The sequence below is a fragment of the Mustela putorius genome, unplaced genomic scaffold, assembly GCF_011764305.1.
Source record: "Mustela putorius furo isolate JIRA1106 unplaced genomic scaffold, ASM1176430v1.1 tig00000129_pilon_pilon_pilon, whole genome shotgun sequence".
In the NCBI taxonomy this organism is placed as follows: Eukaryota; Metazoa; Chordata; class Mammalia; order Carnivora; family Mustelidae; genus Mustela; species Mustela putorius.
Window position 1 is genome coordinate 39,179,391 of NW_025421290.1, and position 19,343 is coordinate 39,198,733.

The window sequence follows — 19,343 nt, forward strand, 5'->3', positions numbered from 1 at the left end:
TTATGTTTATTCTGACATAAAAGATAGTACATACTTTGGCTAGCCTGTATATTTCACAAAGCAATTGATAGGTTTTTCACATTTACCAAAAGAGGCACAAATGTGCATTTGCATTAAGTATAATATGGCTGCCATAGTGTAGATAGGTTATAAAAATGTCTATGATCTCATATTAGCGTCATTACTCATTTCACTGATCGCTGAGTGCTCTTGATTAGTAGAGAAAAGCACTATGACCTAGAAAGAAGTTGCAAGGGGAAAAGTAGCAGTAACTGTGTGTATTGTTTGGTTAGATTATAGACTTCTTACTATGTTAGACTCTCATGATCCTTTCTGAATACTGGGTATCATCACTTCACCAGAAGAGTCTGAGATTGGTACTTGCTGAGTAATGAAGGTTTGATCTTGAAGCTTACTGTCATCCCTGCAGTAATAACAAAATGACAGACCTGTCAGCAACCACATACACATGGATCTTGGTTCAGAACAGTAGACTTGTCAATAACTCCCACACAGTTCTAGCACATATAAAATGTACCCACTACCATTCTGATCAGGCTCACGGTCATTGCTTTGTCAAGAGAGCTCTTACCCAAATTCCTCTCTCTCTCCATCAAGAACAACATAGTCTGGAACTGGAGGCCTAGAATGCTGGCTGTATTTCCTGTGGTAGGTAAAAATTAACAGTGAGTTGGTGTCTCCTCATGCCCTGTATTTCAACTACCCTTAAAGTGCTAAATGAAATGTTTCAGTTGGGAGGAGATGCTTATTTTCAAAACTGAGCTTTACGCACACATAGAGTGAATATAAAGCTAGGCAAGTTAATACAAACTTATTTTCTTTTAAAATTGAAACCTGTGGAACATAAATGGAAATATTTACGGAGATGATCAAGATGGTGATACACATAGAACAGCTATTAATGGTGATGGTTAAGACTCAACCAGAGTACAGACCAGAAACATGGCCAGAAAAATTCCCTTCCCACAAAAAGAACCTCAAATACAGAAAAATTACCCAATGGAGACAGACCCAATATGAAATTTCTTTTACATTGGGAAGTCTGATTTAAGAACAGGAAATAATCATATCCTAATTCAATATGCTAGTGGAAAGTAAGCTAAACAGAATTAATCAAAGTATATTAAGTTGATTTTCCAGGAGATACACATATTCTCCTAAAACTGGTCCTCAATTAGATGCATATGAAAACAAAACAAACCCATTCAAAATATGGCCCATTAAATAGTCTAATAATGAGACATAAAACAACATACTTTGGATACTACTCATACCTGAGTGTAGCCACAGTGATTGCTGATGCACAAGAGAGTACAATTTATTGGTTATACTCCTTGACTTTGTTTAAGCACAAAGAAAAATACCACACTGTTAGAGTCACAATCATATAATCAACTGAACTCATAAACTTCTAGTTACTGTCTTGCCTTGACAGTTCATCATCTAATTCCTCTCCTCTCTGGCTTGGGTTTTCTCATTAAATGCGTCTTCACCTCACATTTCGCTATTCTGTTCCCATCTTTTCCCTTCATCCAACTCTGGCATGAGATTCTCACAGGCTTAGATTTGTTCTGTTGTGGCCAGATTTAAGTTCATGGCTTTGGTGTGAAATATTTCTACTCAAATGCCTTTGTTTTTCCAGTGTTGAAAACAAGACAATATGGAACTAGAACTCTGGTTGTTTCTTGGGGTACTGAAAAGTCAACTCACAGTGAGACAGACATTCTGGACCTGTGGTCTGGATTCTGCCTCCACCTCTTAATAAAAAACAAAAAACAAACAAAACTTTGGAAGGCTACCAGAGACACAAAGTCCATTTCAAAGTCCTCCATTTTCCATTTAACCTATAATTCTTTAAGCTCTGCTCTTTTCATTGTCCTCTTACTTGTTCTCCTGTTTATTTTAGTGGTTATTCCTAGCCTCAGCCCTTTACTCGTCTACCTTCAGCCACTCTCCTATACTCAACTACCAGTTTTCACTAAAAATGCTCAAATCTTCCTCCCTAAGCTCACCCTGTACTCAAATCCCTATTTACAAATGCCTCAAGTATTTTTCACTTCAATATACTAACATCATTTCCAATTCAACACTGAAAATACTCCTTGCCATTTCTTCTGCCCAGAATGTTTTTTCCTCCACCTTCTGTTCCTATTTACCTTTTATTTTTTTAACGTCTTTTCTTTCATGTTCCAAGATTCATTGTTTATGTACCACACCCAGTGCTCCAATGCAATATGTGTCCTTTTTAATATGCACCACCAGGCTCACCCATCCCCCCACCTCCCTCCCCTTCATAACCCTGTTTGTTTCCCAGAATCCACAGTCTCTCATCTTTCATCTCCCCCCGCCCCGATTTACCCCAATTCACTTTTCCTTTCCTTCTCCTAATGTTTTTCATGTTGTTCCTTATGCTCCACATATGAAACCATATGATAACTAACTTTCTCTTCTTGATTTATTTCACTCAGGATAATCTCCTCCAGTCCCATCCATGTTGATGGAAGAGTTGGGTATTCATCCTTTCTGATGGCTGTGTAATATTCCATTGTGTATATGGACCATACCTTTATCCATTCATCTGTTTAAGGGTATCTTGGCTCTTTCCACAGTTTGGCAATTGTGGACATTGCTGCTTTACCTTTCAGAGGTCAGCTCAAGCTTTTACTTCCTCAGTAACTTTCCCAGACTCCTCAGTTAGGTCAGATTCCCCCAATCTAAGCTATCTTACCATTATAAACCACTCCTTAGAGCCAGTGTCATAGTTCTACTTTTACACGTGTGTGATGATTTGAATAATGTTTTTCTTCCATGTAGGCTATGAACTCCCTGAGATTAGAAATGATGTCTTTATTTGCTCAATACTGTATCTTCAATAAGTAGTAGGTACCCAGTATGTATATGCTACATGAATTAATGGACAGATTAAATAAAATTTAAACATTTCCTTCATGCTAGCTTTCCAGATTTTTCATTTGTCTTTCATACCACCATTCTTGCATTTCTAAGCTAAACACCTTAACTTTGACACTTTGCTTTCTTTATTCCTTTTGTCTTTTATCACCAAGTCCTGTTTCTCCTTCCTCACTGTCTCAGTTTGTCCCTTTTCTCTGATGGCCTCCATTCCCACCTATACCCCCACTGCCACACATCTGGAGAAGCATGGCAGCGTCTGCTTTTCCCAGCTCTACTTCTGTGCTGTGGTCCGCCCTACATGTCAGTGCGTCAGGTTCAGGTCAGCTCTGGGAACAGTGGCCTGTGAACTCTTCCAGTGAGACAGTATGAGAGTAGGGCTTACTGCTCTTGGATTCCTTCAAGGCAGAAAAGGAAAGTGTGTTATACTACTCTAGAATGTACAGTGACCTAAGACTTAGTTTTTTCTGCATGGATTTTAAGGGTCATCATGATTTAATCTATAGATCCAACCTTATTTCTAATTACTGATTATTCTCTAGTACCATCAGTTTTTTTCAGCCTGGGAAGTATTTCCTCGATATCCCCCGAACACCCTGCCTCCATTTCTACCTCTGGGCTTTAGCCTAAGCCCCTCTAATGTACCTTTCCAACCCTGTGTACTCCTCTCTCCTGCAAGGCACCTTGCAGGTGATATATACTCTTTGAAATATACTGAAATATATGAAATACACTTTTTCAGTCTTCCTGACTGAAGTCTTTGGTGACTACTGTAGGCCACTGACATATTGTCTGAACTCCGATGATACTTTATTGTGCCACCTAACTTTTTTCTTTGCTGTTTCGTTTTGTTTGGGCAACTAGATTATAAACTCTTAGAGATCAAGGGCAATGTCTCTTGGGGCCTGGGTGGCTCAGTGAATTAAGCCTCTGCCTTCGGCTCAGGTCATGATCTTGGGGTCCTGGGCTTGAGCCCCACATCGGGCTCTCCGCTCAGCAGGGAACCTGCCTCCCCCTCTCTCTGCCTGCCTTTCTGCCTACTTGTGATCTCTCTCTCTGTGTCAAATAAATAAATAAAATCTTAAGAAAAGGGCAATGTCTCTTAATTCCTTTGACTGCCCATAGTCCCTAACATAGTACCATGCATGTAAGCAATTAATAAGTGGTTGATCTATTTTAGCCACTTTATAGTTCATTACCAGGGTTATAGTCACTGATAAAACATGGTGGAGAAAGAAAGTGAAATGAATCATTAAAAATAATTAGTTGGAGGGCGCCTGGGTGGCTCAGTGGGTTAAGCCGCTGCCTTCGGCTCAGGTCATGATCTCAGGGTCCTGGGATCGAGGCCCGCATCGGGCTCTCTGCTCAGCAGGGAGCCTGCTTCCCTCTCTCTCTCTGCCTCTCTGTCTACTTGTGATTTCTGTCTGTCAAATAAATAAATAAAGTCTTAAAAAAAAATAATTAGTTGGAATAGCTGAGGATTTCTGTTTTCTTTTCTAGGTCTTTTTCTTGGTATTAAAGGTTCTCTTGAATAATAATCAGCTTAAAAATCATTTACTTGGGAGAGGGTGGTTGGGTTATGGACATTGGGGAAGGTATGTGCTATGAAGTGTGTAAACCTGGCAATTCACAGACCTGTACCCCTGGGGCTAATAATACATTACATGTTAATTTTAAAAAATCAATCATTTACTTATCTTTGCAAAAATTGTTAAAATCCTAACATTACTGTACTGCTCTTTAGTGACCACTCAAGCAGCCGAGCAACATTGTACCTTCTCAGCAAGCATTCCCTTCAACATCTAAGCTGTCTCTTTTCTCCCCCCTTTCATTCTACCTCATCTTTCATTTTTGTGCTCATTCATTCATCTCCCATTCTTCATCTCTGGGAGTGGCAGATGCTAAGCAGTATGACTGGTTTGTATTTTCTGGTCCTTTCCCATTCCTTTAATTCTAAATGAGAAAAAGTTCATTGTTCCTATATGGTTTCTAGGTTTGGTAACAATTTGGTATTTTGTTACAAAAATAGGGAGTTACCTAGGAACAAAACCATTCATTTTTGCAAAAAGCAATCTCAAGACTTTCTCCTTCTGCTCCCAGGTCAAATCTCCAATATCCACATTTCCTTGAATATCAGTCCTAAAGAATTTCAAACAAAAAAAAAAGAAAAAATATATAGCCAAATAAGCATCTCATCTTTCTAAAAAAAATAAGAAATATGTAAACATGAGAAAATTTCCAAACCATAACTGAATATTAAGAGGCTTCCAAATGTAAAGACTACAAAGCAAACTGTGTCCGTTACAAAATCATAAAGTTGAAATGGATATCAATAGGCTAGCCATTCTGAAATGTTAGTCAATAAGATAAAAATAAGAAAAACTGTAATAAGAAAAAGGTTTGTGCTCAAACATTAAGCAAATAAGCAAAATAGAAAGTTGCAATATAATATGCATTGAGATACAAAGACAAAAGGAACAAAACAGCCACAGAAAAGTTATTTATAAGATGAGATTATTCTTAAATTCCTTTTAACATTTTTTTGGTATCAGATATTTTGCTATGAAAACAGAGTAACAAGAGGTAGGTTTAGAAAATTACACATAACTTAGCCTATTTTCTTACCTTGAAATAAACCTGCAGCTAAGCCTTTCAGGCAGGTCTTTATCTATACTATCACTTCCCAGGGGATTTGTAGTCTATTTGCTATCTGTGAAAGCTGGCTGACACTGTAGAGAGTACTGATGCTATTCAATGTAAGAAGCGTTTTGCAGATAGTTCTATTGGGGTAGTTTTCTTTAAAAGTTTAGGTTTGGCCTTATGATCACCGTATACTTCAACTTTCCTTCCCCAATCTGCCTCTTAAGCAGATGATGTAATATTCTAATCACCATTTCTGCCCTGCTGGTACAGTCAATAGTACACTGTGGTTAAGATGAGAAGTTGTTCAATAGCATAAATGTCAGCACAGGGCAGAAGAGGAAGAGTCTGGTTTCTGTAATAACGATGTAGAGAATCACTTTATATACCACCCTCTTAAAACTTACTTATTACTTTGGAGCCAAAAATATAAAAGAAACTGCCTTATGTATGGTGGGGACTCAATTTCCTTGACATATTAAATTTTAAAAAAGGAAATTATAGCAAATCTCTTAGTAATGGAAGTAACAGACTTCTGAATATGGCAAAAAGTTTTAAAAATCATAGCATGGACATTTTTGAATAACAGTCTTGTCTTTCATAGGCCACTGACCATGTCTAACCCTCCCAACAGCTATATAATTTAAAAGAAACTGCAAATTAGTCAATTATAAACCAAAGCAGAAAACTTACTTGGAAGCACTGTTAATATTAGTACATAGTAGTAGGGAGTCCTTTTGAGTTTTGTGAGTTAAGGCCTTTGAAGAGCCTGGGATATAAGACTTTTCTTTTTTTTTTTTCCAGAATAATCTTTAAAATACACTATAATTCATGGTTTAAGAGTGTACTGACAGACAAAAATGCTAACAGGAAACAATCATTGTATCCAGTCAACAACTGTCTCAAGCATTCTGCTACCTTTATCACAGTGGCAGTAGATCTCTGGAGGATATTTTGGAAAATCATGGGGACTTTCAGTTAAAACAATGATGGGGGCCCACTACTGGATGTCCTCCAATCCATGGGACAGTTCTGTACAATAAAAAATTATCACAAAGAACTGTTATATTGGTTTTTTTAATTATATGTTTAGTTAGATATTATTACCTATGAATTTCATCTCAGAATAGTAAAGGAAATATTACAAAATATTTGTGAAAATACACTTATCAAAAATGTTTAAACTGAATCTGAACAAACCTCTGTAATGAGTTTGCAGAAAGTAAAATAAAAGAACACATTAAAAGATACTACAATGACATTCTGTGGAACAAATGATTTAGTCTCTTTAAGAAGTATCTGTGATGAAAAAAGGGAATCTACTAAGTCCCACATACTGTGCTAAGCATAGGGGTTATAAAGATGAGTAAGATAGTTCCTGCCCTCAAATAATTTACTGAGTAATCTATTCAATATCTAGATATTAGCAAACTGAACTTCTGAACTTACTTCTCTAAAGGGCACAAAAATAGCACAAAAGAAAAAAAATAGTAAAAATATGATTAGTACCATTTCTCAGCCTCCATAAGATCTTGATTCACACTGTTGGTGCTGTGCTCTTTGCCATCAAACGTTCGGATTTTGGGATATTCTGTTCTTCCTGCACATGCCTCTCTCATTTTAAAATTGAAAGCAGCTTGTGCTACCCGTTTATATTGCTTCCTGCTAAATAGGATCTGTTGCTTCACTTGGTGTAGAGCATCTAAAAAGAACCTTTCCACTTCTGTTCTCTCGTCCAGTATGTTCTTGGCCAGCTTCTTTACTCGATTCATTTCTTTGTCCTTCATCTGGAGAAGTTGCTGCAGCTTGTCAATTTCAACCTGCCCTGCTTCGTTCTCTATCATTGCCTGTTGCTGTATTTTACAAACTTCAATCTCAAACTCTCTGGTCATACAACTCAGGGCAGTCTCCAAGCTTACCACCTTCTTCTGAAGAGTTTGGATTTGCAATCTTTGCTGGGTAAGTTGCATAATCTTTTCCTTAACCAACAGGTCATTGATCTCCTAAAAACAAAGATGAGAGACGTGAGAGGGTTTTTTTAGTCAATTTCAGAACTTAAAAGTTCCTAATTTTCATTACTTCATGAGATTTAAATTTGATGCCAGGTTGAGATGGTGATATTTGGTGTTCTGTGTACGGAGAGTAAAATACATCTGAGGGTTGTTCTTCTCTGGGCTTGTGAAGGCCATTACTTTTGCTAAGTAAGAAACAGTCCTTCCCCCAAAATTCTGAAACTTTAAATATTTTGTATTATCAGAAAGGGTGATTTCAAAATCAGTAAAACAATATAGTAATACACTAACAACTATATCCTGGAAATTGTTGCCTATCATCGGGTATAGGCTAGTTGCCTATTTCTTTTTCATTTTCCCTTTCCACCTTAGTGATAAAACTCTAGTTTTATTCAGGAGGGCAGGAAGCCCACCTGAAAATTCTCAGTCTCCCTTGTGGTTCAGCAAAGCCATATAGCTAAGTTAAGTCAATGAAATTTAAGTAGAAGTGTGTGCAGGACTTCCAGGAAGGCATCTAAAGGGAGGGGCAGACTTTTTTCCTCCTTGTCCTTTTTCCTTCCTGTTTGAGTAATGGTTAGCGTTCCAGCAGCTGCTTTGGGCCATGAGGTGACTTTGGGGATGTCAGCTACACACTGCACAGCAGAGTTAAGGAAACTGAGTTCTGTTGGTTTTGTGGCACCAGCATTCCAGCTCTGGTTTGCTAACCTCCAGACATCCTTTAGGGGAGAAAATAAACCCTTACCTGGCAAAGCCATTGTTGTCAGGACAGCTAGAGCTGAACCTATATCTAAGTGACTCAGAGATCAACTCTACGCTAAGCAAAGTAAAACCAGTATTGTAAGGTAGTGAAGGATAGGAGCTATTTATGTTTCTGATACATTCTTTATGAAACCAAGCCCAATCCTTCTCATGTCATTCTCATAATTAAGCCTTTCAGATGAGAAAGGTACATTATCCAGACAGAAGAAAAATGATCCCATTGTCCTTATTTTACTCAATTTTTCATATTTACCAACCCAATCCTTAAACAAACAAACAAAAAGCAGAAAGATAGGAAATGAAGCCTAAATGAAGTGGGAACCTTTTGATGTAAAAGGAAAGTCTGAGTCTCTTGCAACTTCTGGGAGTTTTTTTGTAGAGCATCAGCCTCCTTCAGATGGTATGCGAGAGCTTTCTGGAGATAGACATTCTCTTTAAAAACAGATCTTCCAGCATCGTTCAATTGCCTGAAATAGATAGACATAAGATCCCAAAACATAGGGCTAAGTATTAGATATTACCAAACTGGAACAATGATTGCCTTATCCCCCGATATTAAAAATAATGACCACCACTTATTTAGTTAATGGTGGGTACTCAACTGTTAGGTGGGGATCTTATGACTAGATTCTCACCAATGGAAAAGTGAAAAGTTATGTGTTACTTCCAGTCCAAGGTGGTTAAGAGCAGACAGGAATTTCCCATGCTCTCTCCTGTCCACATGATTGGATGTGAAGAAATTCAAGATGGAAGCAGCTCCGGTTCCTGAATCACCACTCAAGTAGAGCTATCGGACTCTCACTGGATTGTTAAGTGAGCAAGAACTAAACCATTGAGACTTGAGAGTTAATTTATTAATAACAATTAAATGTTACTTTCCCTAACATACTTCATGACAACTCTGTATGGTTGCTATGATTATCTGGATTTTTAAATGAAGAAATTTAATCTCAAAAATGTTAGGAAATCTTCTGACAGTCGGTCAGTATACAGACTGGGAACCAAAGTCTAACTTCAAAGCTGGAGTTCTTTCCTCCAACCAACCCTGATACAGAAAGGGTGTGTGGGAAAGGGGTCGGGACACAAAGAGAAACAGTGAGGGAAAGTAAACAAGAAAATTTGAAGAAAGCAAAGCAAGAGAGAAGGGGAAGACAACATGGTAATAACAAAACACACCGGCGAAGAGGTCAGAGAGGCTATGAGAAAGGAAAAGGAGACAGCAGTCTCTTACACAACAGCTTCATGGTGAGCTCTCTCCGCCAGCATTATTATCTTCTTCTCAGCCTCTTGTTCTAGTCGATGCTAAAAAAGAAAAAGAGGCTATTTTAATACAGAGTTCAAAAAGTGAAGTATTGATTTTATAATGTGAAATAAAATACTCCGGTCACATAACCCAGTGTAGGGAACTCCAAGTACTGGTGGAGGAGCTAGCAGAGAGGAGCGTGTGAACATAGGAACCTCAGGATACCTCCGGGCCTTCCCGCTGAAGAAGCAACATGACAAGAAAATACCACCTCCCCCCCACAAAAAAAAAATCCACATCAGTATTGGAAAGCAGAGCTGGGAGAAATTTCTGCTAAATACCAAGTGGCAAGAGTAATTTATTTACTTATGCAGCATACTGTTACTGGGCACTAATATTGTACCAGATTTTTTAGATGCTGGAGATTCTGTGGTGGAAAAAGAGATAAAGTCCCAGATAAAATCTCACCTTATATTCTAGGTGAGATCCAAGCAACAATATTAAACAATATTAAAATTAAAATGCATTGAGCATTACTATGTGCCAGGCATGGTTCTAAGAGCTTTACATTTACTATTTACTTCTCACAACAACCCTAAGAATTAGACAATCCTTTTTTTTTTTTAAGATTTTATTTATTTATTTGACAGAGATCACAAGTAGGCAGAGAGGCAGGCAGAGAGAGGACGAAGCAGGCTCCCCGCTGAGCAGAGAGCCCGATGTGGGGCTCGATCCCAGGACCCCAGGATCATGACCTAAGCCAAAGGCAGAGGCTCCAACCCACTGAGCCACCCAGGTGCCCCTAAACACCATTATTATCCAAAAACAAGGACTGAGGAAACAAAAGGGGGAAAGAGAAGTTAGTGACTTGCCCAGAGTCAGATAGCTCGTAAGTGGCAGAGCAGAGATTCATAGCAGGCAAGAGGACGCTGTACCACCTCCCTAATAAGTAAACAAATAAGAGAATTGACTGTGATAAATGCTGTCAATGCAGTCAGTGAGTTAATGACACAGACAGTAATTGAGGGAGATTTTTAGATTGGGGTTTAGGGACTTTATCTCTGAGGAAATAACATTTGAGCTCTGAAGAATGAGAAGAGTCAGAGCTGGAGGAAGAACATTCCAGAAAGGAAAAGCAAAGTATAAAAATATGCCATTGGGAAAGGGCTTGGTGGTTCAGGGGACAGAAAGGATTAAATGGGGAGACAACACAAAACACCAATAACCTGAGGGAAGTCTTTCATATGACCACGTGGAGCATGGAGCGCGCTACAGTTTGAAAAGCTTACTGGAAAGCCGGCTGCCATAAGCCAGCAGCACTGAGGTTCACGCCAGCTCAGGAGTCCATACTTAACCAGGTGGTTTACCCCTGACACGGTGAGATGGCTCCTGCGCAGCTGGCCATCCCAGCACTCACTCCCAGCCTCCCTTTTCCTTCCTAGTTCCCACTAGGGTCTAGAAAAACAACACACTCACTTTTCCAGCATCCTATATAATATGGTTCTGGCCAATGAGATAGATGTGAGAAGAAATCTGCTAAGAGCTTCTGGGAAAGCTTTTCTGGTTTGCAGATCAGAAAGAAAAGCTACAACAGCTGGAGCCTTCCCTTCTTCCTGCCTTAAACACAGACAAATCTTAGAGCTGCCTTAACCATCTTGCATGTATGAAGGAAAGGCCAGCAGCCACCTACTTCCCGACATAAACATCCTATTTATATAAGCACTGTCAGTCAGGTGTGCTATAAACTGACCAAGCACTCCTAACCTTTGTTTGTAGAACGCTACAGTTAGCAGAGAAGAGATCAAGCTTAAGGCGGACCGAGTTTTGGAAAAAGCAATTGAAAGCAACCCATGCCTGAGGACTTCCATTCCTAACAGTGCCAGGAAGTGCCCCAGAGGGTAAAGCACCAAGATTCTGCTCCTGCCCCACTCCTAGGTTACATCAACTGGGCATCTAGAGCCACTTTTTGAAGCAAATCCTTTATCTAAACCTGATATGAGTACTTATTAGCCCCACTCTTAACTTGCTACATCCCTACGGATTTCTGAAAAAAATGTTTTCAGTTCTTCCCAAGAATGAAAAATTAGAAGAATTAAAGAAAAACCATGGTTCCTTTGAAAAGCCTGTGTAGAAGAGAAGTGTGTGCACTTCCACAATTTGGAGAATTAACATCAGAAGCACAGAGAAAATGGCAGTTTGTGATATGCTAAGGAACATTTTTGAGCCCCCTTTTATGAACACCCTTAGTTTAGCTTGGCTTAACCAGGGAAACACCTTCATGTGTACCAGAGTGACCTCTCCCCTCCCAGCCCCCCTAGATGATGTGGTACATGGGGCTCCCTTCCACCAGGGGAACACCAAGCTGCAGGGGTGTGTCCTGGAACCTTGGTAAGATGACAATCCCTCCTGAGGATTTCAAGAATCTAACTAGGGGCACCTGGGTGGCTCAGTCAGTTAAGCATCTGCCTTCAACTCAGGTCATGATCCCAGGGTCTTGGGACTGAGCCCTGGACTGGGCTCCCTCCTCAGCAGGGAGTTTGCTTCTCCCCTTCTCCCGCCTCTTTCCCCTATCCCCTTCCTCTACCCCTCCCCCTCTTTCCCACTCTCCCCTCCTCCTCTCTCTCTCTTTCTCCTCCTTCCCCTCCCCCTACTCATGCTCGTCCTCTCTCTCTCTCTCAAAAATAAATAAAATCTTTAAAAAAACAATCTCTAACTAGAGGGGGAAAAGGACTAAACATTGAGATATCCTGAACAAGTTTTTTTTCCCCTGGGTTTTTTTTGTTTTGTTTTGTTTTGTTTTTTTACTTCTGCTGTGACTTGATAATTCTCTAATAAGATCCAAAGGAAAGGTTCACATGTCTCAGAATGCATATAGATACTTCTATCCTTTTAGTAAACAAAATATTTTTTAAATAAAGTATTTCTTAATTAACTCTAAAATGTCGTACCTTTTCTTCAAAAAATCTGCCCTCCAGTCTTCGAAGTGTCTCCTGATGTTTCCTCTCTGTGTTCCTTAAATTCTCCTTCAGCTATAATTAAAACAACAACAATAGATCAATAGGAAATGGGGGGATTGAGGCATATTCCTGGAAAAGTCTCAGTAAAGAAACATTTTCTGTTACACATTATTTCTTAATCCTGAACACAGAAAAACCCCATGTCCCTGCCCATGAGTACCATCTCGCGGACCAATCTTCTACAGACTTACAAGATCAGTACTGAGTTTTTATAAAAGCTATTCATGAGCAACTGTTCCCAAGACAAGTTGTTTTCATAATCATATATTTTATATATCATGTAGACTGATAGAATCATAATATTTTAGAATTGGGGCACCTGGCTAGCTCAGTCAGAGGATAGATAGTGCAACTCTTGATCTTGGGGTCATGAGTTCAAGCCCCATGTTGGGTATAAAGATTACTTAAATAAATAAACTTTTTAAAAAATAATATTTTAGAATAGAAAGAGATCTTAAGAGTCATACTTAATATAGGATTCCTTGTATGAGAAAAATATCTAGAGACAGAAGTATCACTAATTCAAATCTCATTAATTCATTAGTATTTCATAGTTCCCATTTTTAGAAAATTCTTCCTAGCATTAATCTAAAACACGTTTCCCTAAGATTCTCTCTCTCTCTCTCTCTCTCTCTCTCTCATCTCTCTGTGTCAAACAAATAAATAAAATCTTTTTTAAAAAAAGAAAAAAATATGTAATGGCATTGAAAAATGTTCACAATTAAAGTAAAAGAGTCAGTTAACTGTACATAATGACCTCATTTGTTTATGTATTTATTTTATTTATTTGAGAGAGAGAAAGCATGAGATCAGGTTGAGGGACAGAGGGAGAGGCAGACTCACCACTGAGCAGGGAGCCCAATATGGGACTAGATCCCGGGACTTCAGGATCATAACCTGAGCTGAAGGCAGCCATTTAACCCACTGAGCCACATAGGCACCCCAATTTTAAATGTTTCTAAATAGAGGAAGAAAAGGGGGAAGAATATAAACCAAGATATTTACCGGGTATCTCTAGGTAGTATAATTGTCAGGGGAGGGCTTAATTTTCTTCTTTCTTACCAGCTAGATTTGTCAAAAGAAAAAAAACTAAAACAAATTATTAAAAATAACTGCAACCTACCATTGTATACTCCTTCTGTTAATCACATAGAAATAATTTTTTCTTTAAAATTTATGCTTTGAGGGCGCCTGGGTGGCTCAGTGGGTTAAGCCGCTGCCTTCGGCTCAGGTCATGATCTCAGAGTCCTGGGATCGAGTCCCGCATCCGGCTCTCTGCTCAGCGGGGAGCCTGCTTCCCTCTCTCTCTCTCTCTGCCTGCCTCTCCATCTACTTGTGATTTCTCTCTGTCAAATAAATAAATAAAATTTAAAAAAAAATTATGCTTTGAATAATTGTGATAATCTAAATTTAGTGACCTTCTTTTAATTTGTATAGTGAATTCTATATATACACTATAATTAATTTTCTTCCATTATGTATACACCTCCTTCTCATTTTAAGTTCACACGCCCCTATACCTGCCTTAATTCTTCCATATTTGGGATTCCAGAGAACCACCTTATTTTTTTCCCATAGCCCAGTATCTTTTGCCTTTGAATTTTTAGTCTTCCAGGCCTGTGCCGCTTTTTGAAAAGTTCAAAATCTATTTCTCCATTAGGTGGCAATATTGTTCTTAAAAAAAAAAAAGAAATCATACCAGCAGCCCACTAGAATATGCACTAGTTAATTCACTGATTCAGAATGTATACCTATACCTATACTTCTGATAGCTATTTTGAGAGTTCCAAAAAAAGTTATGGATCTTAACTTGATTCAGTCTTCAACATTTTCATATAAATTTTTTTATATTCCTTTTAGGAAATTTTTAAGCTTTTTTGAGGAATTATTAACAGTAAAGTATTTCAAGTATATAATGTGATTTGATATGCATATATATTATGAAAGGATTCTTCCCATCTAGTTAGTAGAAAACTTGATATTCCTTTAATTACATTTTTAATGAAAACACCTACTCAGCATTTAACAAAGATTTATGGAGCATTTACTATGTATCTTACATTTCAATGAATACAAAGAAACAACCCCTGTTCATGCCTCAAAGATTGTAACCTAGCAGGGGAGATAAGGCAAATGATAAATATAAAAAGGTAGAATGGGCTAAGGGGTATAAAAGAGATACAAAATGCTTGGAAATACACAAAGAAAATTATTACTTTTTTTGCTAATAATCTTTTTATTTTTTCCCTTTTCTCCAGCTTTATGAGGTAAATAGACATACAACATTGTATAAATCTACAGTGTACAATGTGTTGATCTGACACACTTAAATATTGCGAAATGATTACCACCCTAGAATTAGCTAACACCTCCATACTGTCACCTAATTGTCATTTCTTTTTTGTGGTAAGAACATTTAAGATCTACTTTCTTAGCAAATTTCAAATATATAATACAAGATTATTAGCTGTAATCACCATGCTGTCCATTAGATTCCCGAGAATTTATCAATCTTAGAACTGAAAGCTTACGTCCTTTGACCAGTATCTCCTCGTATCCCTCTCCCTACCAGCTGGGGTAACCTTTAATCTATTGTTTCCCTGAGTTGGGCTCTATTTAGATTCCACATATAAGTGATATCACTCAGTATTTATCTTTCTGATTTATTCCACTTAATACTCTCAAGTTTCAGCCAAGCTATCATGAATGGAAGGAAAGCATTATTTTTTTTTAATTTTTTAATTCTTTAAAAAGATTTTATTTATTTGACAGAGACCACAAGTAGGCAAAGAAGCAGGCAGAGAGTAGAGAAAGGGAAGCAGGCTCCCTGCTGAGCAGAGAGCTAATGTGGGGCTCAATCCCAGGAACCTAAGATTATGACCTGAGCCTAAGGCAGAGGCTTAACCCACTGAACCACCCAGGTACCCTCACCTTTCTTTTTTCTTTTTTTTAAAGAAAGTTAATACTTTTAAACATGACTCTCGGGACCACCTTAAGGAGAACATGAATTTGATCTGAGCTTTTGAAGGATAGGTAAAATTTTAAGGGATAAAGATCTACTGGAGATATATTCCAGTTAAACGAAACACTGTGAACTATGTAGAAATGGCAAAAAAAAAAAAAAAAGACTTTAGGGATGAGTTAATATCCAGTTTGGGTGGATTAAAGGGTGTGCACATGGGGAGGTGGAGTACAAGGAGAAAATTAATGTTCCAAAGTAGGTGTGGGGTCTTGACTTTAACACCAAGGCATCTGGAAAATACTGGGTTTTACAACAGAGAAATACTAAAGAAGATTCTTCAGGGAGGTGATCAGAACATTCCTGCATCAAAACATACTTTGGACTATGGTCCTGTGGTGGTTTTAAAATATATCAGCAACTTCTATGATTTCCAAGGCTAGCTCAAGAAAGGGATAGCTTCTGTCTGGCTTTCCTTGGGATTACTCGCTTTAGGTAAAGTCATCAACCAAATTGTGAGGACACTCAGTGCACCTTTGTAAGGCCCCCATGGGAAGATGTTGACTCCAACCTGACGGTGTGTGAATTGGCGCCTGGGAACAGATCTTCAAGTTCTAATCAAGCCTCCAGATGATTGAGGCCTGGGTCGGTATCTTGATTGCAACTTCATGAAGGGCCCTGAACCAGAACTGCCCGGTTAAACTGATCCCAAATTTCTGACTCGTGGAAACTGTGCTTTTAACAAATGTTTCTCATGGTTTTAAGCTCTAGACTTTCTGCAGTAACAGGTTACTAATGTAGGTGAAAAAAGAGGGAGTAGGACTAGAGGTACTGCACTGGGATTCAGATCACCGGGCCTCTGCTGCCAGCTCTATAACTCACCATGACAGTCACTTAACATCTTTGTGTCTGTTTTCTTGTCTGTAGAAGGCTTAAATAAGCCCTAAAGTTTCTTCCAGTTCTATGATTCCATGAACTTCATGAAAGGATTTAGTTTTAGATGGTTGCCTTATAACACTCATTTAGCAAGTTTTATTATTGTTGTTATTGTTGCTGTTGTTGTTATTATTATTATGATTATTATTATTTTTTAAAGATTTTATTTATTTATTTGACAGACATCACAAGTAGGCAGAGAGGCAGGCAGAGAGAGGAGGAAACAGGCTCCCTGCTGAGCAGAGAGCCCTATGTGGGGCTTGATCGCAGGACCCTGGGATCATGACCTGAGCTGAAGGCAGAGGCTTAACCCACTGAGCCATCCAGGCGCTCCTACTATGATTATTATTATTTAAGAGGCCCAATGCCCATCCTGGAACCCAATGCAGTGCTTGAACTCACACTCCTGAGATCAAGACCTGGGCTGAGATCAGGAATCAGATACTTAACAACTGAGCCACCCAGGTACTCTGCAAGTTTTATTATTAAGTACTAATCTAGGAACTAGTGAGGAGGGACAAGGATATATGCAAATAGATGACTTGTCTCAGTTTACAAAATTAAAGAACAACACTTTAAGAACTTTAAAGGTCTGGAAACTTGGGGTACCTGGGTGCCTCAGTTGGTTAAACAGCTGCCTTCGGCTCAGATCATGATCTCCAGGTCCTGGGATCGAGGCCCGTGTCAGGCTTCCTGCTCAGCAAGCAAGGAGTCTGCTTCTCTCTCTCTCTTTCTCTCTCTCTCTAGCCCTCTGCCCCTCCCCCTCTATTCATTTTCTCTCTCTCTCTCTCTCAAATAAATAAAACCTTTTTTTAAAAGATTTTATTTATTTATTTGACAGACAGAGATTACAAGTGGGCAGAGAGGCAGGCAGTGGGAGAGGGTGGGAAACAGGCTCCCTGCTGAGCAGAGAGCCCCATGTGGGGCTCAATCCCAGGATCCTGAGATCATGACCTGAGCCAAAGGCAGAGGCTTAACCCACTGAGACACCCAGGCATCCCAAATAAATAAAATCTTTAAAAAAAGAAATTAAGAACAATTTTAAAGCAACAGTTATAAGAACAGTTATAAAGCAACAAGCTATCAAGTCCATAAACAAAGCCCTAATGGGCAGGTTTTGGGATAACTTTGCAATTATGACAGAAGGAGTTTAAAACACATTCCTCCAATTCCTCCAGTCTAAGAAAGTGTCTTCTCCTTTCCTACCTTGCCAACTCACCCCTTTACTTAAGAGTTTTTAAGAGTATCCTACTAAGATTTTTATTTTTTTAAAGATTTTATGTATTTATTTGTCAGAAAAAGAGAGAGAGAGAGAGAGAGCACACAAGCAGGGGGACCAGTAGGGAGAGGGAGAAGCAGGCTTCCCACTGAGCAAGGAACCGGATGCAATGTGGGACTGAGTCAAAGACAGACACTTAACTGACCGAGCCACCTAGGCATCCCTCTACTAAGATTTTTAAAGCTATGTAATTAAAAACAAGTAAACATCAATAACTACTATGCTACTACTCTAACCAAGGGTTAGTGGAAATGAATGTGCTAAATATTTCACACATATTACATTATTTAATCCATACAACATTCTTTTTTTTTTTAAGATTTTATTTATTTGACAGACAGAGATCACAAGTAGGCAGAGAGGCAGGCAGAGAGAGAGGGGGAAGCAGGTTCCCCACCAAGCAGAGAGCCCACTGTGGGGCTTGATTCCAGGACCCTGGGATCATGACCTGAGCCGACGGCAAAGGCTTTAACCCACTGAGTCACCCAGGCGCCCCTCCATACAGCATTCTAAGAGGAGACACATGATATTATAGCTACATTCTACAAGTGGAGAATCTGAGACCCAAGAGAAGTTAACAGACTATCCAAAGCCATACAGCTATCAGCTGCAGAACCAGGACACGAACTCCATAATTTCAAATACTACATTGCCTCATCTGACTTATTCATTTCTCATATACCCTTTTGATTTGGCAATTAGTTAAATGGTAAATAGAAATGATGCAGGAACTCTGGTTTCCCATCAAAGCTTCTTCTTGTTAAATGCGACTCTGGGTAGCTCAAGGAGGGCTTGAGAGGTAGTGCATGCTTGGAGAACACCATGCTCAAGAGTGAGAGGCACTGAAAGGGATGGTGGAAGGGCCTTAAGTAATACTCATGGTTATAATCATAATTTTAGCAATAGTAATAATGTGGCAGGATCAGCAACAGGTAATTCATTGCTATGAATTTGTAACAGATTATTTCATTTAGTCTTCACAAAGACCCTTTAAAATTGGTACCATTATTCTCACCTCCATGGTTTAGATGAGGAAATTTAACAAGATATCCAAGTAGTAAACACAGTATACTCTAGCCATCTGACTTCAGAGCATCAATTTTTAGCCCCTCTACTACATGAAATATGGTTATCTTAGGTCACAATACTACTACTATTACTAGTAATAGCAGCAATGTTCAGTTGCACATTGGAGCAGGCTCATACCAGAAATTTTGCTAGCATGTTGTTAAATTGTTGGTAGCTTGGAATTGGCTATAATAAAAGTATTTATACTAAGGAAATCAGCAAATGCTACAAATCAGGACTTTTGTCTGCAAAGAGCTACATGCCACTATAAATGTAATTTTCACTTACATGACATATGCTATTTTAAGCACTTTAAATATATGAAAACTCATTTAGTCCTTAAAACAACCCTATGAGCCTATGAGTAACCCTTATTATCTTCATTTTACAGATCAGGCAACCAAGGTATAGAGAGGTTAAGGAGCTTGCCCAAAATCTCAAAGCTGATTTCAGCTACTATCCCCAGCATAAATGCACCATTTATTACACTGGCATTAGT

At 38.7% G+C, this 19,343-nt stretch overlaps 1 protein-coding gene across 5 annotated transcripts in view; it reads right to left on the bottom strand.

Annotated features, from left to right (window-relative positions):
• The window catches only part of BBOF1 (basal body orientation factor 1), a 40,329-nt gene that overhangs the window by 6,629 nt on the left and 14,357 nt on the right, over positions 1 to 19,343 (bottom strand). Inside the window, exons 5-11 of one of the 5 annotated variants that reach the window (XM_004739295.3) lie at positions 12,534 to 12,614; positions 9,574 to 9,644; positions 8,665 to 8,809; positions 7,081 to 7,574; positions 4,969 to 5,070; positions 593 to 664; positions 310 to 424 (exon numbers count right to left, since the gene is read on the bottom strand). In XM_004739295.3, the coding sequence (XP_004739352.1) occupies positions 322 to 424; positions 593 to 664; positions 4,969 to 5,070; positions 7,081 to 7,574; positions 8,665 to 8,809; positions 9,574 to 9,644; positions 12,534 to 12,614 (1,068 nt within the window). In that variant the 3' untranslated portion in view covers positions 310 to 321. Of the gene's footprint in view, positions 1 to 309; positions 425 to 592; positions 665 to 4,968; positions 5,071 to 6,472; positions 6,604 to 7,080; positions 7,575 to 8,664; positions 8,810 to 9,573; positions 9,645 to 12,533; positions 12,615 to 19,343 lie in introns of those variants that run through there. The other 4 variants (XM_013058722.2, XM_013058720.2, XM_013058726.2 and 1 more) reach the window with 4 other exon arrangements.